Consider the following 25,115-nt stretch of genomic DNA (forward strand, 5'->3'; position numbering starts at 1 on the left):
TCCTCAGTAGCTCAGTGGTAGAACGATCGACTGTTAATTAATATTTGTATTTGTTCTATTCTATTGGTACTAATGGAACAGTTCAAATAAAGCCTGAGGATTGGCATTCCATTGCTGTCATTTTATATGTATATGGTTATACAATGTGCCTATGATGTAGCACCAGGAGGACTATTAGCTAGTGTGTATCTGTCAAGAAGTAACAGCTTGTTTAACAACTTAACAAGCTGTTATTTAAGTAGTTAACAGCCTGGTTGTTGTAACTAATTAAGAAGTGGTTAACAACTGATTTTTAGATTCCTGTATATAAGAAACAGAGGACCTAACAATGGGTATCTTAGTTGTAGCTCAATTTCAGTTGTTCATCTTTCTGGTTTTCTCTCAAACAGATGCTCTGCACATCTCGTTCTTATCTTCATATCTCTGAGTTCTTTCTTGGTATCAGAGCCACAAACTAACATCTGCAAATCCTTTTCCATGGCATCAGAAGGATCAACTTCTTCCACGGATCATCCTAACTCCAGTTTTGCTCATCATACAATGCCATCATTGAATCAAGCATTCACGGTAAGACTCGATCAATCAAATTACTTACTGTGGCGAACTCAGATGCTGAACATCATCATTGCAAATGGTCTTGAAGAAATGATCTATGGCAAAATCCCTGCTCCTTCACGATTTCTTGGAGATTCAGAGAACATAAATCCAGAATACAGTATATGGCAACGTCAGAATCGCTTAGTAATGTGTTGGATCTATTCTTCTTTGACAGAAGGAGTGATGGCACAGATTATCGGCCTTGATACTGCATCAGAAATCTGGACTGCTCTAGAGAAAATTTTCTCAGCAGCTTCAAAGGCTCATATCATGCAGCTTCGTTTCCAATTGCAGACAACGAAGAAAGGAGGATTGAGTATGATGGAATATCTACTCAAAATCAAGTCCATTGTAGATAACCTGCTGGCAATTGGAGAAAATATTACAGAGCAAGACCGAATTCTCTATTTACTTGCAGGACTCGGAGCAGAGTACAATTCGTTTGTCATTTCAGTTACCTCTGGGCATGAACCATTAAGCCTAGAAGAAATTCACAGCATGCTCTTGACTCATGAAAATCGATTGGAACAACAACACACAACAGAAGAAACAAATCTCCTGCAAGCAAATATTACAACAATGAACATTCAAGGACACAACAAAAAAAATCAAAGGTCTGGTCAATTCAAGACTCAAGGTAGAGGCAATCAGAATCAACAACAATTTAATCATCAGAACTTTGGTAGAGGCCGTGGGAGAGGCCACTATAACAACAATGGTGGAAATTTTGGACATGGTCCAGGAAGAGGTAGCTTTAACAACCATTCTTACTCATCTGGAAACTTCAATAATGTTTCTGGTGGCAGCAATAGAAAACCACAGTGCCAAGTATGTGGTAAATATGGTCACATTGCAATTAATTGCTATCATAGATTTGATCAGACTTATCAACCAACAATGAACAATCATCTTGCTGCAATGGTTGCAACTCCGTCCACTGTTGGAGATGAAAGCTGGTACATGGACACCGGAGCTACGCATCACCTAACTCCAAACCTCAACAATTTGAATTCACATACTCCATTTGCTGGTTCAGACAAAGTCATGGTTGGAAATGGTAATTGTTTAAATATCTCAAATATTGGACACTCCACTATTTCTTCAGCTTCTCGGTCTTTAAATCTAAAAAATATTTTACATGTTCCACAACTTACCACCAATCTAATAAGTGTGAATAGGTTGTGTACTGACAATAATGTTACTGTGGAATTCTTTACTAATGGATTTGTGGTGAAGGATCAAGCTTCGAAGAAGGCACTTCTCCAAGGCAACCTTAACTATGGCTTATACAAACTGTCGTCTTCAGCACCTAGTAGAAGATATCAAGATCCTGATGATAATAAACTTGCTCGAAGAACAAGCTTGACAACTGAGGTCCCATGTATGTCATCTACAGTACAACTTTCCAATAAGGCAGATCTATGGCATTTCAGGTTAGGCCATCCTGCACGTAAAATAGTCAATAAAGTTCTGAGTGTTTGTAGCTTGCCTCCAGAACATTGGACAGGTGTTTGTGAACCTTTTCAAATGGCAAAGAGCCATCGCCTACCTTTTACTTTGTCTGAATCCAGAGCATCTCAGCCTTTTGCTCTTGTACATTCTGATCTATGGGGTCCTGCCCCTGTTGTTGGTACTAATGGTGCAAGATACTTTGTGCTCTTTGTGGATGATCATACAAGATTTTCTTGGTTGTATCTACTAGCTTCTAAAGATCAAGCTATGTCTGCCTTTTTGCAATTTAAAGTGATGATTGAGACTCAATTTGATACTAAAGTCAGAATGCTTCAAACTGATTGGGGAGGAGAATTTCAAGCCTTTACTAATACTTTGTGTAAGTTTGGGATTCTGCATAGAGTATCTTGTCCATCCACTTCTCAACAAAATGGCCATGTGGAGAGAAAACATAGACATGTGGTTGAAGTAGGCCTTTCCTTGCTTGCTCATGCTTCTATTCCTCTTAAATATTGGCCTTTTGCCTTCCAATCTGCTTTATATTTGATTAATAGACTTCCTTCCTCTATGCTGAACTTTTCTTCTCCATATAAGACTCTTTACCATTGTCTACCAAATTATTCTTTTCTTCGTGTCTATGGTTGCACTTGTTATCCTTTTCTCCGCCCTTTTAATCGCCATAAATTTGCATATCGATCAGTTAAATGCACCTTTATTGGCTATAGCTCTAAGCATAAAGGATATCTCTGTTTAAACATGTCCAATGGAAAAATACATATATCACGACATGTTATTTTTGATGAACTAGATTTCCCGTTTGCTAAGCCCTCTACAGTTCAGCCTCCTTGTCATGTTTCCCCCACTCATTGTGCCATTCCTTTAGCAGTACCAATCACTCCAATATCTTCCCTCTTGCCTTCCTCATCCAGTCCATCTTCAGAGTTGGTTCCAATCTCTAATACTAGTGTGTCAATTTCCTCTTCTGAGGTTGCACCTATTCCAACAGCTCAATCTTCTTCCTCTCATGTTCCTTCTCCTTGTCATCCCATGACAACGCGTGCCAAAAATGGCATCTTCAAGCCTAAGATATTTCTGTCTCCTACTGAGACTATTTTTCATCCACTTTGTGAACCGAATTCTTTCAAGGAAGCTGTTAAAGTTCCTGAATGGCAGCAAGCTATGCACCTTGAATTTGAAGCTCTCATGAGCAATAAAACATGGGTCCTGGTCCCTCCTCCATCTAATCAGAATATTATTGGATGTCGCTGGGTTTATAAATTGAAGTACAAACCTGATGGAACTGTTGAACGCTATAAGGCACGTTTGGTGGCGAAATGATTTCATCAAACTCCCGGTTTTGATTACTTTGAAACCTTCAGTCCCGTGGTTAAACCCACTACTATTCGTGTGGTTCTCTCTTTAGCATTAAGTAAAAACTGGTCTATCAGACAACTTGATGTCCATAATGCATTTCTTAATGGTGATTTATCTGAGCAAGTTTTTATGACACAGCCCCCAGGCTTTGTGGATCCCTCTAAGCCCAACTTTGTTTGTAAACTTACCAAGGCATTGTATGGTTTGAAGCAAGCTCCACGTGCTTGGTTCACCAAACTCAGCTCCGCCTTAGTTAAATGGGGTTTTTTCATGTCACAAGCAGATACATCAATGTTTGTATACTGTAACAATTCTGCCATGCTTGTTGTCTTGGTTTATGTTGATGATATTATTGTCACTGGCTCAAGTTCCTTGCTCATTGAACAACTTATATCCTCCTTAAACTCCTGTTTTGCTCTCAAGGATCTTGGTCCTCTCAACTTTTTTCTTGGAATAGAGGTGCTCAATTCTGGATCTTCTTTGCATTTAAGTCAAGCTAAATATATATGTGATCTTCTTCAACGTGCTGGTTTGTCTGAATCAAAGTCCATGGCTTCCCCAATGGCTGCTGGTCCTGTTCTCTCCATAACTGATGGTACCAGATTAGAAGATCCCACCTTGTACCGGAGTCTTGTGGGTGCCCTACAGTATTGCACAATTACTAGACCAGACATTGCTTATACTGTTAATAAGCTTTGCCAATTTATGCATGCTCCAACCTCTACTCATCTTCAAGCCGTGAAACGTGTCCTTCGTTATCTCAAAGGTTCATTGTTTTATGGGCTTTCCTTCCAACCATCTTCCTCCCTTGATCTTATTGCCTATACAGATGCGGATTGGGCATCTTGCCCTGATGATAGACGTAGCACCAGTGGCTACTGCATATTTTTTGGAGGCAATCTGGTCTCTTGGTCAGCCTCTAAACAAAAGGTGGTTTCTCGCTCCAGTACTGAATCCGAATATAGGGGCTTGGCTAACGCAACAGCTGAACTCACTTGGATCCAGTCCCTGCTTAAAGAACTCTTTGTTCCCCTGTTTCAGCCTCCTGTTCTTTATTGTGATAATCTCAGCACTACTTATTTAGCTGCAAATCCTGTCCTTCATTCTCGGGCTAAACATGTGGAAATTGATTATCATTTTGTTCGTGAACGAGTCTTGCAAAAAACTCTTGATGTTCGATTTCTCCCATCTGAAGATCAAGTTGCTGATGTCTTGACCAAAGCTCTTTCAACTCAACGTTTTCTTCATCTCCGAAGCAAGCTCACTGTCCTTTCTCGCCCTGTGTGCTTGAGGGGGGATGTCAAGAAGTAACAGCTTGTTTAACAACTTAACAAGCTGTTATTTAAGTAGTTAACAGCCTGGTTGTTGTAACTAATTAAGAAGTGGTTAACAACTGATTTTTAGATTCCTGTATATAAGAAACAGAGGACCTAACAGTGGGTATCTTAGCTGTAGCTCAATTTCAGTTGTTCATCTTTCTGGTTTTCTCTCAAACAGATGCTCTGCACATCTCGTTCTTATCTTCATATCTCTGAGTTCTTTCTGTATCATCTTACAAGAATAGAGTATGGTGTAGATCAACCGAAAGAGGTATGCATAAAAGCATTTGCCTCAAGGAGGAAGCAATAATATTTCTTCTTCAACAATATATTCTATACTAACAACAATATCTTTTTCTTTATTTTTATATTTTTTTTCTTTTTATTTTTCCTTGTTTCCTTTCATTCAATGCAGGGAGTGTTGGTAAGATGTGTTGGATGTTAATATGAGTATAAAAATATAAGTATGACATACAAATACTATACTTACATCGTAAATATATTAATATTATGGTACACGAGGTTAATATCTAATTTAAAAATTTTTGAACCTTTATTAAACCGACAATGTTGTGTACTTAGTATGTTAATGTCATGTATCAACCTTATAAGTCAAATAAAGTATTAATTTAAATTCATAATACTTATAGTTTTTTTTTAATAGTATTATTGCATTAAGTTTTTTAATATTATAAATAAATACCAATGTCAATAAGATATAAATAGATATATATATATATATATATATATATATATCCGATTCCCTTTTCATAAAATATAAATATAACATAAATATACTACACTTACAATAAAAATATACTAACATTACAATAAATTATACTAAACCTAATTTAAAAACTTTTGGATTTTTTTAACAAAATTGACCAATATGGTTATCATGCTATATTCGCAAGTGAATATCTATGTGTGGTTCATTTGATATTTGTTATTGGAAAATCGGTATTTATTTTATTAGGGTAAGAAAGTTTTCATTTGATTAGTCATACATAATTACTAAAATTTGTAGTTATGGGCTTTATTCCATTTGGTTTTCATTTTAGATATTGAAAATTAACCTTTCTCGGGTTTTTTTTTGTAAAAATCTCATTTTTTAAAAGGAAAAAAAATGATAATTTGAAGAAAATATATTTCAAATAATTTAGTTTTTCTTTTTATAAAAATGAGAGAAAATTATATAATTTATATATATATATACACTATCTCATCACCTTTTTTTTTTTTTCCTCATATTTGTACAAAGTAACTAAAAAGAAAAAAACAGTGAATAGAGGGGTACAATTGTCCTCTCATGGATTGGATCCTCCAATGGAAATAAATAGGACACCTTTTTGGCCCTCATGCCTCAGCTAACCCACCCATAAGTTTTCTCCCCCTTTTTAAAAAATTTTTTTTTTATTTTATTTCTTAAAAAAAAAAAAGAATTAAAAAAGCATTGTGCAAATTCCAATAAACCAACACATATTCCACAAAACTACATGTAAGGGAGCAGTACTGCCATTGCATTTTGTTTAAGCAAAATGATGATGCCTCAAAAAGTGCAACATTAATAGTCAAATCTTCTTTTTCTTTTGCAAACCGGATATTTTAGCTATAGATTTTAATTCTCTTTTCTATCCTATTATTAATAAACAAAATTAATAAAAATATTTATTTTTATTATCAGACCCCTTTTTTCTATTTAAATTCTTAATCATCTTTTTTATATATATATAAATAATATTTATTTATATTTTTATTTAATTGTGTAATTTTTTTTACATTTTTATTAATGAATTTTGGAATAATGTCCTTTCAATTCTTAACATTTTTCTTTTAATTGATATATAGTAATTCCTAGTAATAATAATAATAATTAAATCAAAGCTTTTGAGAAACCATTCAAACAAAGCATATATTATTATTCTTTTAAGTTTACTAATATCTTTCTCTTTTTTTCTATATATATTTTTTATTTTTTATATTGGGGTTTGATTTGGTGAGATATAACTTAGCAATATAATATTTCCATTGAAAATGAAGATGAGAAAAGAATACCATCAAAACCCATCAAGTAGCTTCACAAACCCTAATTCCTAAATTCATGTGAAATAGCCTCTAGAGACCATCACCATGACAACATCATCAACATCAAATAGAATATAAATCAAGCCCATTACAAGCAAATCAATCAAGGGTTAATTCATAGACAACACTAGATTGATTGATTGATTGATTAATCATTTCAACCCCAAATGAAAAATCCTCAAAACCCTATACACACTTGGCTTTAATTTGCATTTTAGTGCTAGTTTTCTTAGTGATTTTTTTTAAATCAAAAGTTGTTTTGAAAGAAATATCACTTCAAGTATATGTGATGATCACATTTTAATCATAGTGAGCAATGGGGTGCAAAGAGACCATTTCATACAACTGAATTTGGATCAAAACATCAACAAGAAGTTGCTGAGTTTCTCATTCCCCAAGCAATCGTGGATCCAAAGTTTAAATGAAGGACAATAAGTATGAAGCTTTTTGGGGGAATTAAAAAATAAGCATTAGCAGATATTAAGCAAAACAGTGTCCTCTAAAATTACTTAAGCAGAGAGTAGTAGTAGTAGGTAGTGTATGATCCATTCTCAACCAACATGGATGGAGAATGAGGGCTTGTCTTAGGCATAATATCCCTAATTACAATGCAAACCATAAGCTTATACATAAAAGGGAGTATCAAGGTCCATCTCAAAGTAAAATTTCACATCAGAGATGAATGAGAGAGGGAGAGGGAGAGAGGGAGAGAGGGAGAGAGGGAGAGAGAGAGAGAGATGGAGAAAGTGGGAGAGAGCTGGTGATGAGGATGACCTAAGTCCTAACCATGGTTGGTGGGTTAGTAGAGAAGAACCCAAGAGACTCAAAATATCTCTCAAGGGTTTGAGCTCCATATCCATGAATGGAGATCATAGGAAGTTGGTGAAAAATGAAAAGGAAAAATGCACTATCCCTCCTATAAGTTTAGTTGGAAAAAGGGGCTGAAACTCCCAAAGTTCAGCCACAATGAATGTACAAGAAACTAACAACAAAAGAAATTAGTGACATTATCCCTCCCTTACCCTAAGGGAAGATGTTTTGGTTGGTTAGACACAGATTATGTGAAATCATCAGTTGGTAAAAAAAAGATTTCAAAAGTAAAAACAGTTTTAAAACCCTAAGATCGAAGACTAGCTTAATTTGATGTCAAAACACAAAAAAACTCGGGCGATCCATGCCCATGTTTTCGATCGCTAAAACTACCTCTACATCTAGAGGTGATTAGCTTAAAACCAAAAAAAAAAAAAAGAAAGACAAGATGGAGGGACTATCCATTTTCTTCAAAACTAATACTGAAGCTCATTGAGGGCTTGGTATTTGTGTTGAATTTACAGTTTTTGCAAGCCATGTTAAAAGCTTTTAGCCTTTTCCAAAGGCTAAAATGTCCAAAAGGGGTTGTTTTTCTTAGCCTTTCCAGGGCTAGAAATGTTGACACAACTTCAGCTAATTCAATAGCTTGAGTTGATGATGATGATATTTTTATATATAGATGTACATGCACATGATTCTCTTGAAAGGAACCCTTCTCTTTCAAGGAGATGCAAAGAAGGAAGAAAGATGCATGACTCTCCACATTTGGAGGTGATGACTTTAGCCCCTATGGGGGGCTTTGTGTATGCGAAAATGCCGGTATGCCAAGCATACATGGGCTTTGTGTTAGAAGAGAAGAGATAGAAGAGAAGACAAGAGAGAACCATGGTTAGGGCAAAGGTTTCTTGAACTTCAGAAGCTGCTGAGGAACTGTGAAGCACTAGGAAGACTTGGGATGATCAATGAATCTTTAGCGATTTGATATCGGTGCATGAAGAGCCATGTTCACGCCTGTGGCACAGCAAAACACACTGTCAAAGATGTTAGTACTCCTTCCTTCAAAAACCCTATAAACATCATTCAATGAAGAACAAAAGTTATGACACCACCCCCTCTTATCCATCGATTTTGACGGTGTTTTTAAAAACAGTTCTAAAAAATTACGGAAAAACAATTTTCTTAACTTATATTTCATGGGAGTAGCAATGTTATTCTCCATATCTTCGACTATTTCTCATCAAAGTATATCAAATCTACTATAAAAAACAATCTATTCTCAAAATAAATTTTTTACAAATTGTTTCGAGTTAAAAAAAAAAAAGACAAAAAAAAATATTAAACCATTTTTTGATGGGGTGAGCTTGTTTGTTTTTCTAAATAGAAAAATGTTTTAAAAAATACTTTAATTTGACATTTACGACTTTTCACTCAATCGAGTTTGTTGTGTCCACACAATGTGGCACATTGAGATATGAGCATTCTTTCGTTGGCACATGATGCTTGAATTCAATTATTAGTGTTCGTGTTAGTAGTATTAGGCAATGAGAATAAGAATCTATTTGATAATGATTTTATGAAACGTTTTTAATTTTTATAAAACTTGAAAGTTTTTATGAAAAAGGCTGTGTTCAAATACTAGAAAAAAATTACAAAGGATTCTTAAAATCACTACAAAACAAGCTTTACTAAAATAATAAAAACCGAGGTGTCTATGCCAGTGCAAACCTGATTGCAACGCAGGGGTAGGGGCAAGAGACATGGGAGCACCATAATGCTGAGGGTACCCTCCAGTGGAGTTGATGGCCGAGTACTGAACAAGGTGGTGCGGGTACTGGACTCCATAGCCCTGTCCCGACGTGTAGCCACCACTAGCCGCTGCTCCTCCGCTCCCTTCTCCGAACTGAAGATACGGGTAAAAAGCCGCGCCTGCGCCGGTCATCATCCCTCCTGGCCCTGCCCCATACACAGGATATTGGGCAGCTGCACCTCCATAAACACTGTAGTAGCTCTGAACCAACAACACACAACTCACTTGTAAGTCTTCCACAAAACCCTAATGCCCATTTTGCTTAAACATTAGCCTAAATGTACTCATTTTCGGGTTTTAGGCGATTACATGAGCTTTTTTCGCCTTTTCTTTCCTTGAAAACTCAAATTTTAAAAGCGTTAAAGTGATTTCCTTTATAGAAAGATGGGAGAAAAGGAGGTTTGTCTTTGTTCACTATGCTCATTAGGAGACCAAAGCAGAAACATAAATAGTTCTGATGCTTATACTTCTATGAGCTTTTTACTAAAGACTGCTAACATTTTGCAGGCTTGTCTGAGGAAGAAAATGGACCACGAGTCCATGGACCATGTACAATCTGAGCTAATGATTGTGAAAGTCTTGCAAGACAAAGCAAAGATGACAAGTTGCTCATGATAATTTTCTGTCGTTTAGGGATGACAACAAAACGGGTATTTACATTTAGATTGTGCTACATTGTATGTGTTAATATCGGATCCGTGTCATATGGTACAATATTAACATGTTTTTTTAATGAAAAATTGTTTTTTGAAAATATTTTCTAAAAAATAGAAAACCCATTTTGGGGTCAACATGTATGTTCATTATTTTTATTTAAAAAAATGATAAAAGACACATAAAATCATGATTTGCATTTTTGCTATTACACAAAAATCCATAAAAATCTACCAATTTATTTAAATGATTTTGCTATCTACACTCAAGAATTTCATTTTCAATGAAAAAAAAATCATGCATTTTTCACTCTTTTCATATTATCATACAAATATTATTTTTTGTAATTACTATCAAACTCAAAAACAGTCAAGGGTATTTCTTTTTTATATTCTCAAAATAATTACTGTTTAAAAAGAAAAAAAGAAAAAAACTCCTGAGTTGGCAGAGAAAGTTAAAAAGTCATTGTCCCTCAAAAAGTGTTACTTCCAAACGCATCCTAAGTTGTAGAAGTGAAGGAAACGCAAAAGTCCATGAATAAGTAAATAAATAAAAGATAAAACTGTACAAACCGTAGGATATGTGTAGTCTGGGGAGTATGGAGAGTACCTGCACCAAATGACAAAGTAAACACTATTAACACTCATTTTCGTTTATCCTCACTTTAAATTCGGGATGATATATAAAATTACACGACATACCATTATATTTATCAAGTTAAAAAATAAAAGCCAAATCCCTAAAAACCCGAAAAGCAATTCATAGAAGAATTATTTTCATTGTTTGGATGAGCCATTCTCAGGGTTTAGCATGCATGCATGAATCAACTTGGGTGAAGAACCATTGATTGATCAAGAGTATGAATGAGTGATGATCATGGCATACATGCATGGAGGGCACATGCATGTACATAAATCAATGTATAGACATGCATGAGCATGATCATGATCATAATCATGATGAGTTGGCAATGCACGTGCAAGTACACATGTGAAGATAGATATAAATAATTAAGGATACATGCATGCGCTCATATACATTATAGATTTATAGGGTAGATATCCCTTAAAAATAAAGGCATACATACCCATAAAGATTATAGGGTATCCCTTGTTGGATGGCATAATGAGGGAAGGTTGCTGCTGAAGGAAAAGCTGTGCCCACCCCTCCTTGAAACCCTGTCTGAAAAGATCCCATTACCCTAAAGTTCCTGCCTCCACCTGCATATATGTCTCACATTATATATGTATATATATATATTTTCATATTTTCAAACAAAAAGCAAAAACATGTTTTCCAAAACAAAATCCATATTGTCTTAGAGAATTTCATGCCAAGTTGTTGATCCATTCCGTTTTAGGAAACATGGAGTTAATGGGAATGAAGTATTTTCCATTTTTTGGAGGAATATTCATGGCACATGATCCTGAATGTGCTGGCTCAAAATGGAAAGGTTACGAAGAGTATGTAACAATATGAAATCAAAGATTTTAATCGATATTTGGTAGATCTACCTTGATATAAAAAAAATAAAATAAAGTTACAAAATGGAAAAGAGGAGTAGATGTATATATATGTATATATATATATATATTTACCATGTTTTGGAGTAGAGGGCTTAGATCTTTGGACACCCAAAGAGGCTAAATTGCAGTTGGCCCTCCTCCCGTCTATGACTGGAGCAGCATCAACACAAGCTCTCATGGCAGCATCTGGCTCACGAAAAGTGACCTAAGATGATGAAGTGAATGAAAACTAAGTTATAGATCTTCCATTTTGGGACAAGATCTTGAGAAAATTGAGAAGGAAAATGAAAGAAAGTGGGGGAAAAAAGAATAAGAAGGGAGGGAGTACGTACAAATCCATAGCCTTTGGATCTTCCAGTGGTTTTATCAGTGATGACAACAGCCTCCAAGATCTCTCCAAACTGTTCAAAGTATTTCTTCATGGTCTCTTTCTGGGTCTCCCAAGCCAACCCACCAACAAAGACTTTGGTGTAGGTGGTGTCTCCGAACTGGCCTGCTAAGTTAGCTGGAGTCATCTTTCTCTTCCAATACCTCTCTCTCCCTGGATTAGAGTTTCTTTTCTCTCTCTGTCTCTTTCTCTCTGTGGATGTATGGTGAGGGTTTCTCTTTGTCCAACCTTGGAAGTTAGCTAGCAAAACTTGGTGGGTGGGTGTGTGTTTTGTTCGGTTAAATGGCGAAGGGGAATTGGAGTGGATCTAAGTTAAGGAAGATGGAAGAGGAAGAGAGGAAGGGTGGGGGGATTTGGAGGGTTTTATCCAATTTTTTGGAGGCGAATTTGGTGAAGATGGAAAGAGAATTAGGTCAGAGATCTAGAGTATAGAGAGGGAGAGACAGAGAGAGAGAGGGAGAGGGAGAGGGAGAGAGGGAAGGAGGAGGGGGAGGGAGAGAGAAGGGAGGAGAGAATTAGAAAAGAAAAGAGGGAGAGGGGGAGGGGGAGGGGGGGGAGAAAGCAAAAGGTGGAAAAGAGGAAAGACCTCTCATAATACGGACATGAATTGTATACACACTAGTCCCACCTCCTTTCCGTTCCCTCTCACGCGCCCTCTCTAACGTGAGTCTCACGCGTTTCTCTAGGGTTAATTCGGTGCCATTTTCTATTTATTTTCTCATATTTTCACATTTAATTATTAAATACAAAACATAAAAACAAAGTAGCAAAATGTTTTTAAATCATTATTCATTTACATTAATAGAAATAATCGGCACTATCTCTATTTATGTTGTTACGCTACAATCCATTATATGGTACTAAATATTTGATATATTATTATTTATTTATATCAACAAAAGTAATTATTATCAATTTATATTATTGTATTTTAATTTATAATAATTTAATATGAGATTAAAAAAATATTTATTCTTGCACAAAAAGTATACAATTCCAACAAACACCAAATTAGTTACTAATATATTAGCATTTCATTATTTATTTATATCGATAGAAACAAAAAAAATTAAATTATTTCATAAAATAAAAATTAAAAATTTAAAACTTTATTTTATTAGAAAAAATTTATAAAATTTAATCAAATATTAAAACTTTCAAATCTATCTTTTAAAGTCGATCCAAAAAATAACAAAAAAAAATTATTAAGTTATAAGTCAAACAAAAGGATGAAAAAGATTTGAGAATTTCCAATATACAATTGTTATAATGAGGTAAAAAACAAAAAGATAAGAAAAAATCAACTTTGAATCTTTAATCATAAAGATCACCTATGACACTGACATTAAAGACCATTACTATTTGAGTGACTCGTCCTTAATATTTTGTTTTTTAATATGACATTTTTATTAGTTGAAATTACAACTCTTAATTTTTTACTTTTGTACCCAATTTAATTATTTCACTGAAAATTAATTATATTTATCATAATACGCTAAACTTTTATAATATTTAACATCTTTTGATTATTTATTAAAAAAATAAATTCTTGCACCCATGCCGGCTTCTAAAATTTTTTGAAAATGATTTAAAAAATACAAAAAAAAATGAAAATCTTAAAAGAAAATTGGAAAAATCATATTACAAATACATTCCCTGAATCACAGATTCACAGTGTTGGAAGCCACGCGCCAACATGCGGGTGGGACTGGCATGTATGGCATTATTATGTCCGTCATCGCTGTACTTTTTTATTTTTGTGTAAGGGAAGGCGTGGTAATCTAAACGCCCTCAGTTTTTCCAATAATTACGAGTTTTTACCAGGGGATCCTGTGCTGTGAAGTGGCAAGTCCGTGGTGGCAGAAACGTAACGGGAAATAATTTCTTAAAACGGAGAGATTAAATCACAGCCACGAGGGAAGTCAACGGTCAACCTTCAAGATGAATGTTTAAAATGACTACACTTTTTAATTTTTATTTTTAATTTTATATTCGGTGAAAAGGATTAAAGCGGCCAACCGAAACCTCCGATAAGTCTTTGGCGGCAGAATTTTGCTGCCAAACCCTACAAGAAAAAGCTAATAATAATAAAATTTCTTTCTTTATTTTAAAATGGTGAGATTTCTATTTATTTTGTCACATAAATTGTAATTTTATGTAAATTTATTAAAAAGTTTATCAATCATATTAATTATCCAAAATAAAAATGAGGCATAGATAATATTAACTATATTTTCTATATTTCAAATGTTTTACTCATATTCAAATCCGATTAGACGACAGATGATATTTGGTTTAATATGATACTTAAATATCTTATCCAATATTAAAATATTAATATTTGTATTTTATCAAATTGAAGTAACTTTTTTTTTCTTTTTTTTTTTTTTTAAAAAAAAATTATTTTATTTTATCTATTTATTTATTTTTATTTTGAGTAATGGGTGAGAAGACAACATTATAGTTATTATTGGGAGGTAGTGGGGAAGTGAATAATTGGAGACGAGGCAAATTGTTCCATGGTGTTTGATTGGTTGGTGGATATTTAATTGTGAAGTTGGCAAAGGACAACCCAAACCCCTATTATTGATGCCATCCCTCATGCCTCTCAGGCTTTGGGCCATTCTCACTTAAATGGTTTTTTTGTTCTCAATATTTTTATTTTTAAAAATATTTCATTTCTAGTTGATGCTTAGAATATTTTTATCTTTAGTGATAGTAGGTGTGATTTTTATTTTTATTTTTTAAAATAAGTGTATTTATGGTAATATATCCTTTAACATATAATATATTTTAAGGCTATTTTAAAAATGAGTTTTTTTTCCTAATATTATTAAGACATTAACTTAGCATCTTGTGAAAAAAATAAATCTAAAAAATACTTTCAAGAAACGGTTTCTAAATCAATTATATATATATATATATATATATATATATATATATATATATATATATATAATCTATAATCTATTTGGGAACGTGAAATATTATTAACCTATTTTTTATATTTTTAAATATGTTTTAAAAAAAAAAATTTATTTGTACTATTTTATTTTTAATCATTCTTCATATTTATATAATTATTTTTTAAAATTACTTTCAAAAAATAAATAAAAACAACTAAAAAAATATTATATAAAAAGGTCATATTTTCTACTTTTAATAATAGAAAACTGTTTTTAAAAAACTGTTACCATACATAATCTTACTCTTAGACTCTTAGAAAGCAATTTAAAATTAGATATGTTAAAAACAAAAACATCTTTAAAAATTGTTTCCATAATAACTTTCATTTTGATTGAACACATACAATTACTTTAGCATATTGTTTCTTTCTTTACTTTTCCCCTCTTTTCCTTTTTAAAGAAATATATGTAATTATGTGATTCTAGTGTCAATGGAATCTTCATTCAATCCTATATAAATAAGAGGACATAGGACAAAAGTGCTTGTGGGTTGATCATATCCCAAATGGCAATATGGGCCATTACCATTTTTGAATTACTTTAAGATATCCAAACTCACAACCCATTAACTTATTAGAAATAATTAAATTTCCTAACAATATTTTGAGAACCTAACAATGTCACGCTATGTATTATTTATTAGTGTTAGGTGAAGATTCCATTTTTTTTCATCTTTTTTTTGGTGTCACAATTAATATATGATGAATGGTTTTTTTTTTTTTAGATTTATTTTTCAAATAAATGAACGAGAAAATTTTACTTCATTATTATTTTTGGAATATTGAGGAAATTTTTTCTTTTTAAAAATAAAAAATAAAAATAAAACCTTTTATGAGTTTAAAAAGTTAATAAAAACAATGTGATGGTATTATCCAAACCCTACACCTACCCCCACCATTTATGGTGTCCCTACTTTTTGAGTATTAATTATCAAAGAATAAACTTTCATACTTAGAGTTTGATGATAAAATTAATTTATTAATCAAATTCTTAATGTGGTTTATGATTATTTAACAAATCATATTGTCTTAATTAAGCAAACAAAATCAATAATTGTGCAAATGCAATGTCTCATGGTCTTCTACTATAAGAGTGCATATTTTTTATGTAATTAATCATATTCATTGTTGGTAAAAAGTTTATCAAGGTCATGAAGTTCGTGAAAATGATGGGAAGGAACCTAACTCATATCACGTGCTTAGTTGTAATAAGATGTGTTTACCATGCTTTAACTTAAATGATAATCAAAATATCGATTTCAAATTTTCTTTTATTTTAATTCTAATATATTATATTATGAACTTTGAATTTGTTTTGTTGCATTTTGGTTGAGTTGTCAGGGATTGAGCTTCCCGCTAAGCTCATGGGGATTAAGCTGTCCTATTAGTTTGTGGGGGTTAAAGGGGTAGCGCTAATCGGAGAAATTTTTTTTTTTTTTTTTTGATAAATGATGAGTTTGTCATCGTTATATATTTAATCATGTTATGTTTTTCAAGGTTTTTTTTTAGATAATACAATTGTAATTGAAGGAGTTTTTGCGAGCTACACCATTGCAACAATTTGTTTCTTTTGATTAGTGGATTGTTGAGTCTTGGTGTACCATGTGGAAGTAGAGATCACATTGATCGTCAAATTACGTTCATTTTTTTTTTCTTCATTTTCTACTCATGTGTGTACTTGGTTTTGGTTAACATAATATGTCATGTAAATTTGGATGAATATGGAGCCATTTGAAAACAGATTTATATTTTTTAGAATACAAAATAATTTTTTAATTAAAAAAAAGTATGATACTATCATAAAATACTTTTTACAATTGTTTTTAAAACAAATTTTAGGTGTTTTTAGTTGTTTTCTTATAATATCCAAACAAAATTTGAAATTTGAAGAAAACTTTCAAAAATTTTATATTACATATAAGTGTGCATTACTTTTATAAACAATAAGCAAAAAAAAAATTGTTAATGAAAATAATTGAAAATTGCATGTCCTTTTTGGTGATTTTTTCAAAAATAGTTTTTGAGAATAGTTCCTAAAAATATTTTTCATTTTTTTAAGAATAAAATTTTGTTTCAAAATGAACGTAAATGAAAAAACAGAAAATACAAAAAAAAAATTTTGAAATGATTTAAAGTTGTTCTAAAAATCCTATTTTCAAAACAAATTTCCAAAAAAACTGTTTCTATTAAAAGTTTGTCAAATATTTTTTAGGTAAGAAAACTATTTTTTATTTTAATTTAAAGATCATAAATATGTTTTTAAAAACAATTCTAAATGGGTCCTATTACAACAACTTGATTTTATATGGATATTTAAGCAAACAACACCATCAACCACACTTCTTGTATACAAATAAAAATAAGATAAGATAAAAATTAATAGCTTAACTCATACTATAGGCAATAGAAAAATTAGAATGGAGACAAATAATTAAATGATATTATACTTATACTAGTCCCAAAATGATATATGGTCCACTTTATGAAAGAATATAATAGAAAATTAAATAAGCTATAAAGATTAGGTTATTTATCGAAAAGATTTCAATCATATCAAACATATTAAAAAGAAGACGACATAAATAGGAAATGTATTCGAAAAAACTAAGGAATTTATTCTAATCTTGTGCCCATAAGTTCAAATTAGTACCTTTAAAGCAATCAATACCATTTGATGTTGCCCTTCATGCTTTGTTTCCAAAAGCACTTATGGTGTCTCTACTTTTTGGTTGCTAATTATCACAAAAAAAAAAAAAAAAGAACTTCTTATAGAATTAATACCAAAATTTATTGACCAACATATAATTTCAAAATATCTTAATGATACTGATTATTAGTGAAATTTTTAATCATGATTATTCAAAACCTAAATAAGAGAAATTTGTAATTTTTTTCGGGGAAATTAAGGAATGTTGACCAATTTTATTCTAATAAGTTTAAACTAGTAATCCATTGATTTTGAGGTAATCAATATCATTTGATGGTTTGATTAAGGCCATGTTAAAATTCATTTAGTAGACGATTAATATGATTTATGACTACCTAACCAAGTTAGTTTTAGTCCATTGTAAGTAACCCTCTTTGGACATATATCAACCATAATTAGTTAATTTCTTTGGTTAGTTGAATTCTTAATTTATGAAGACCAAATAATACATAGCAAGAATTCTCTAAAAGATAAGGTTAGGTATGAAGACCAATGTGGTTTAATTTAATTGAGGGTTTGATCCTAGCTAGGACCCACCAAATGTATTAACTTCAACCATAGACTTTGAAATTTTGATTTTTTTTTCAAATATCTATCACAACATAATATTATTTTAATATTAATTTCATGTGATAGAAAATAAAATATTAGTAAAAATTTCTTAAAAGGGGTAATTAATTATATTAATTTTATGAAAATTATTTTCATAATATTAGGAATGACATATGTAATAAAATTTGAGATATTTTCAATATAACCCTCTTTATTTTTTTCTTTTGATGTCATATATTATCTATGTCCTTTATTGATTTAGTTTAAATTGTATGGTCTCATTGATTTAATTTAAGTTGTTTAGTCCAAGATTTTGCCCTCAAGGCTACCTTTCAAAACATTAATTAAAATTGCATTTGGATGGGAAATATCAAATAACTTATAATTTTTTTTGTTCTTTCAAATTATTTTATTAGTAAAACCTTGTAATTAGCTTAGTAAATCACATCATATGATGTCCAAACTTGAGAAAGAAAGTAATATTTTCAAACATAAATTTTAAAAATGCGATAGGTATACAGATGACAACAGAGATGGGTTCGGAACAAGTCACCTTCATTCCAACCCATTTCATTTATTTATATCTATTTTCATCTTCACCCCAAAAAAAGGAGACGAGACAAATATAGAAAATTATCACATCCGTTTAAATTTTCTTTAATTTTTAATAAAAATAAATATAATTTATAAATAAAAAATACTATAAATATTTATAATTTGTTTTTATAAAAAAATAATATTTTATTTATGTTTAAAAAGTTAAAAATGAAAAAAAAAATCATCTAAAATAATTTTTTATTTAAAATTATATATAATTATGATAAGACAAAATCATATCTCAACCCGTTTCAATTCCGTTTATCTTTATCTCAAACCCTTCTCATTAAGAGTGAGACTGGGTAGGGTGGGTACTAGAAAAAATTCATCCTATTGCTTTCTCTAGATGGGTAAATTGAAATTTCTATCAAATTTTATTTTTATTAAATGTCAAAATTACTTCAAAATGAATATAAATTTACAAATTACATGAACAATTGTCCAAAAAACTTTATAAAAATTGGATCCCTTTATAAATTAAGAAAAAAATAAAAATAAGTTGCCGACCTTTATTTTGTTCATACTATTCATATGGAATTACATTCTTTACCATTTACCATTTTTTTTTTCTAAATTAGGAAATATATATGCCTTTTTTTAATTTCTACTCGTACGAGAGTTGACAACAAATAATGAAAAATAGAGACAACTATGATTTAGTGAATAATTTACTACCTAGAACATTCCTTTTAGTTTTTTTTTTTTAAATTTTTTTAAAGAGTTTCTCTCAAAATTTTCAATTTATTTTCCAATATTAAATGATGATGTACATATGGGTGAATGATAAATAAATAGAAACAAAGGCATGCTGCCCTTGTTTTCAAACTTACTTACCTTTGAAATTTTAGTATCTTTTAATTATTAATTATCCATCTCCTACTTAATATACTATAATTTTTTTTTGATAATTTGTAAATTTAATTAAGCATGAACCGACTTTTTGAATAAGTTAAAAAATAACGTACATAAGAAGCAATATTATCTCGACTTTCATATTAAGCTTCTATTTGAAATTAACTTTAATTAGAAGTTGAAGACAAAGAGAGAACCATAATTTTTAAAGTGTCATATCGGTATTACAAATTTTTTATTAAATATGAATTAACTTCTAATAGAAATAAAATAATAATCCTAGAAGAAATAATATTTTCCAAATTTCTATATTAAGTTATTTTCAAATCATGAGTTTATTCAATAAAATTACTCAAATAATTAGATAAAAATCCTTTATAAGATCTCCTTTAAGCACATCGATATGGTTCTTAAATAAATGTTTGACTTTTTAATTTTATGTTTGGTTCTTAAAAAATTTGAGAGAAAAAAAAACCAAAAGGTGAATGACAACAAAAGTAACTTAAAATTAATAAAATTTATTTAACTTATATTTTTATACAAAAATTAAATAATTTTAAAAAATATTAGTTTCTTATTAATTTAAATTAGTTTTTAAATTCTTGTTGTTTTGAATTTTGATAAGACAATCCAAATGCCTTAGTTTTTAAGTCAACTAAAACATGGATTAAATCAACAAATCTCATCTAATTTAATTTATAAAATTATCATAAAAATTATATTTAATGTCCTCCAACATGATAAGACAGTCCATTCATGATGCATGAGGCATGATGCATCAAGACATGGCAATTATAAAGTAGTTGAGAATCAATAAAAAGAAAAAAGAAAAAACATTTTTATTAATTATTACACCTTCCATCTCTTAAAAGAGATTTAAAATGGAAAACTACTTCCTCCCACTTCTTTTATTAATTTCACCCAAATTTTTTTCATATTTATGCATGTTCCCATTCTAAAAGAAAAAAAAAAAAATCAAATTGCATGTGGACAGTTTTACCCTCCACCATGGTAGCTAAACCCTAAAATAAATACAAATATTTTTAAATAATGGTTGGAATAACTTTCTTTTTTTGGTTTGAGCGAAAACTTGAAGTTAAAACTAATACCATAATGTTTGATTGGTGACATTTTCTAAACGTCAATTTTTGAAAATGTTACTTGAAAGCAATTTTGCCTTAATTTTATGAATAAAGTTCTATTTAAGAAATTACTTCTAAACAATAGTTTTATTATTTGTATTTTAAAACACTTTTAAAAATATGAAAAATCGCTTATAATGTTAAAAAATTATTTATAATGTTTTTATAAAAAATACGTTATTCTCGTAAAAACACTTTCGCTAAAAACATTTTAAGTAGAAATACTCTTAAATGTGTCGAAAGTATTTTTACTCAAAATATTTGTAATGGAAAAAGCATATTTAAGAAAATCATTTATAAAACGTTTATAAAAAAACATCATAAGTGCATTTGAAATGCACTCATAGTGTTTTTAATGGAACTATTTTTTTTAAAACTGTTTTTAAGATAGTTACTTATAAAATGTTTTCAGAAAACACTATAAGTGATTTTTTTAATATTATAAGTGATTTTTCATATTTTTAAAAATATTTTCTAAAATTTATCAAACATTTTTTTAAAAAAACAAACATTTTTTTTGAACTAATAACGCTTCTTAAAATCACTGTATAAATAATTTTTTTAACACTAAAAATAATTTTTAAAAATTTTAAAAATATTTCTAAAAACCCAAACACTTATTTTAAAAAAAAAAATCTAAAATTACTGCAAAATACACTATTATTAATGCACCTTATACTATGCGTTTCTCTGGCCTTGGACGAGGAAGAATTAGAAAAAAAAAAGCTTTAAATTTATTCTAAAATTAGTAAATTACCTATTAACAAAATGTCAAATAGATTCATAATTTTCAAGAGCAATACAGATCCAGAGAATTATATATATGGTACAGGAGGTGGAATCTTATTTATAACTGGAGAAAAGTTGTATTTCATTATTTTCTTTTTAAAAAATAATTATCATTTAACAGCTAAAATTTTCTGTCACAATTCTCAGACTCCAAACAGATATCTCTGAGGTACTATGAGAAACAGTTAGGCAGCAGCCATGACACTAGTGGTTCAGATTTCCCGGGAAAATCATTGAGCTTTTCCGCCCAGGGTGGCTGGACCCCCACTTGACGAATCAAACCAGTCCACGTTTCCACCCCTAGTACCAAACGGAGTGGCATTTTCGTAATAAACAGAACAACCAAGCCCAAATAACAGACAGCCAGACCCACCACCAAACCGGCCCTTTAACTTTTCAATAACAACGTAACATTCCCATCCTCTATTCTCAGCCGTCCGATGATGCTGATATTTGTCGGAAGATCTACGTAGGTGGTGTGGGCTGGAGAGAGTGAAAATTTCACTACGTAGTAAACTCGAGGGAAGCAGTCAAATTTTTTCACTGCCTTCAGTTATTAATAATATTTTTTACCCAAATCATTCGTTTTGAGGATGACTTCAGTTAAAACTCTTTTAATACATAGTACGTTTATTAATAATATTTTCTAAAAAATATTTTTGAAGAGAATAGCTTAAAGCGATAATTATTTTGATAGTATTTTTATTTTATTTTATAATATGTTATATAATAAAGCGATAATTATTTTGATAGTATTTTTATTTTATTTTATAATATGTTATATAATAAAGCGATAATTATTTTTAAGTAATTACCTATCAAGAGATATCATGAAATCATTTGAAGGGATTTTTTAGATTTTTAAAAACGATTTCAAAGTTTAGTTAAACGCTTCTATTTGTGCAAGTATTTTCAAACATTAAGAAGAGTTTTAGACTCTTTTAAAACAATTTAGGAGTAATTCTGGTTAAAATACTTTAATTTGCAATATTTTTATTAATTTCGCTTCAATTAAGAATGTTTTTAAGAAAAATAATTTAGAGTTTGTTTGAAAGTTATTTTGATTAAAATTGTTTTAATCCATTCGTTAGTAATATTTTTATTAAAAATGTTTTTAAATATTTAGATGCAACAATTTTTTTAAGCGAATTACAAAACCCGAGTAATAATCACTTTGTATCAAGCATTTTTTGGAATTTTAAAGTGTCAAACATCAAATTTCCATAAGAAAACACTTTAAATCGAGAGTAAACGTGCTTAATCCCGTAAAATCACCAAAAAACAATACAAGTTGAAATTTTTTTTGCCAAATTAATATAATTACTTTCAAGTGTTGTCTAATCCATATAACTACTTTCTTATGAAAATAATATATGTGATAAATTTTTAAAAATTATTTTTAATTCGTTAAAAATCACTTAAAATGATTTTTAGTGATACTATGTAGTTATTTATTTATTTATTTATTTTCTTTAGGCTAAGGTGGTGTTTGTTTTTTGACTGAATAAAAAAAGTCAAAATATTTAGCTTTTTCTATTCAACTAAAAGTAACTTGTTGACATCATCCAACATAACTAAAATGAACTTATTATCAATAGGTTCAGTTTAGTTATGTTGGATGATGTCAATATATTACTTTTATCTGAATAGAAAAAGCCAAATATTTTTTGTTTTTTCTATTCAGTTAAAAAACAAACACCACCTAAGTTTGTTGTTCATAAAAACCTTTTTTTAGAACTTATATGAAAATATAATTTAGAATCCGTTTGATAGTGATTTAAGAAAATGTTTTTAATATTTATAATATTTGAAATTTTTTATTATTTAAGTATTAGAAATATTAAAAACGTTTCATAAAATCATTTTTAAACACATTTTAGAACCAGTTTAATCATAATTTTAAAAAGTATTTTTAATATTTTTAACTCTTAAAATTTTTTATCATTTAAGTATTAAAAATATTGAAAATATTTTTTTGAATCATTATCAAACCCACTCTATGCTTATGTTTATAATAAATATATTATTAATAATTTTTTTTATAGATAAAGGGACTATTAACGAACTAACCTCCAAAAATAGGTGAGTGCAAGGTGGAGAAAGTAAAACATCAATAACAATCCAACAATCCCATCCTCAATTCTCATTGGAATGTTGCAGATGCATGAATTTCATTATCATATTTTGGATTATTACACGTCATAAGAAAGTAGTTAAAATTTAATTATGTTTTTAATATAAATATTTTTCATTTATTAATCATATTCTACTTTTAACATATGGTGGGAAAAACAAAATTCTAAAATATAATATCATAATAAACTTTGATCAAAATAAATCTTCACGATTTTGAAATACATTTATACGATTAAAAGAAGTCTACGTATGTATAATACCAAAATTTTATTACTCTATTAGATGTGGGATATCACAGAACTAACAAAATCATGTCTCATATAATAATTATTTTTTTAATAAAGTTATATTAAATTTAATTATATAAATTCAATAATATAAAAATACTAATTATATATACTTCTATTTCTTGGATTCTCCTGCCCAAAAACATATAAATTAAAATAATATCCAAACACGTCTTTAGTAAAAGATTAAAATCAACATAAAAAATTCTCCTAAATAAAAATTTAACTCAATCATATTGTAATGGTAAATTTCTTTTTTTACTTTTTACTTTTTCTAGAAGTCTTTAGCAAGACTTCAAAAATCCTCCTCAATGAGAATTTAATAATTATTTTACGAAAAAAAATAAAAAATGATGATGTTCTTATAGATGACCAATAATAAGAGGGCAGATGTAGAGCCGAGGAGGAGGGAATAGAAACTCAACCTTTTGCAATAGCAAGGGTGGATGATTGAGAGACGTACGTAGGTCTGAGAAGGAGGGAATAAAAACTGCTGAGAGAGAGAAAAGGAAAAAGAGAAGAGAGAGCAAGCTGTCACCAACTCAGAAAATGGAAAAAAAAAAACTTAAAAAAAATATAAAATAGAGAAAGTGAGAGACAGCGCAGACACATATGATTCAATCCTCTCTCCCACATGCCAACTCTGAACACAAAGCCTTTTTTCCTTTTTTTCCTTTTTTTTTTTTTTTGGGATTGTGTGGGGGAGAGAAATGGGGTGGGGACCACAGCCAGCTCACTTTCACTCACCTGTAATTGACTGTGTGTGTTGTTTGGATGGCAGGAAAATAATGGGAAAATGTTGGGGCTGACGTCTGCCACTCTTTTTTCTACCAGCATGTGTCGGTTGACGTGGCAGCATCAAATACCGTAGTCTAATTTCTCTATCTAAGCTCAAACATGGATTTGAAATTGGTATAGGTACATTAGCAATTACTAATTGCATTAAAAATAACTAAAATTAGTTTTTTTTAAATTAAAAAAAAATTTTAAAATATCTTTTTTTATTTATAGTTGAAAATTGGAATTGACACCAAATATAAATTTTAAGAATAATATTAATATAAATATAAAATAGC

General features: G+C 30.1%; 1 protein-coding gene across 2 annotated transcripts; it reads right to left on the reverse strand.

Moving 5' to 3' along the window:
* Positions 1-7,262: 7,262 nt before the first annotated feature.
* On the reverse strand, positions 7,263-12,498 carry LOC117906775 (RNA-binding protein 24-like). 2 transcript variants are annotated; one of them, XM_034819959.1, is made up of 6 exons: positions 11,957-12,498; positions 11,697-11,829; positions 11,186-11,318; positions 10,671-10,707; positions 9,363-9,645; positions 7,263-8,648 (listed from the first exon to the last, which is right to left on the reverse strand). In XM_034819959.1, exons 1-6 carry the CDS (start codon positions 12,137-12,139, stop codon positions 8,608-8,610), a joined length of 810 nt encoding a protein of 269 aa, XP_034675850.1. In that variant the 5' UTR covers positions 12,140-12,498; the 3' UTR covers positions 7,263-8,607. The 2 variants fall into 2 exon arrangements, with proteins under 2 accessions (XP_034675850.1, XP_034675851.1); XM_034819960.1 differs by having other exon boundaries at positions 7,263-8,668.
* Between the last annotated feature and the right edge of the window lie 12,617 nt (positions 12,499-25,115).

The sequence above is a fragment of the Vitis riparia genome, chromosome 18 (assembly GCF_004353265.1).
Source record: "Vitis riparia cultivar Riparia Gloire de Montpellier isolate 1030 chromosome 18, EGFV_Vit.rip_1.0, whole genome shotgun sequence".
NCBI lineage: Eukaryota > Viridiplantae > Streptophyta > Magnoliopsida > Vitales > Vitaceae > Vitis > Vitis riparia.

Coding starts and splice junctions, on each gene's coding strand:
- LOC117906775 (XM_034819959.1), bottom strand. CDS start 12,139: ATGACTCCAGCTAACTTAGCAGGCCAGTTCGGAGACACCACCTACACC. Junction 9,646..10,670: donor CAGACTACACATATCCTACG/GTTTGTACAGTT, acceptor TTGTTGGTTCAG/AGCTACTACAGTGTTTATGG. Junction 8,649..9,362: donor TACCCCTGCGTTGCAATCAG/GTTTGCACTGGC, acceptor GCTGTGCCACAG/GCGTGAACATGGCTCTTCAT.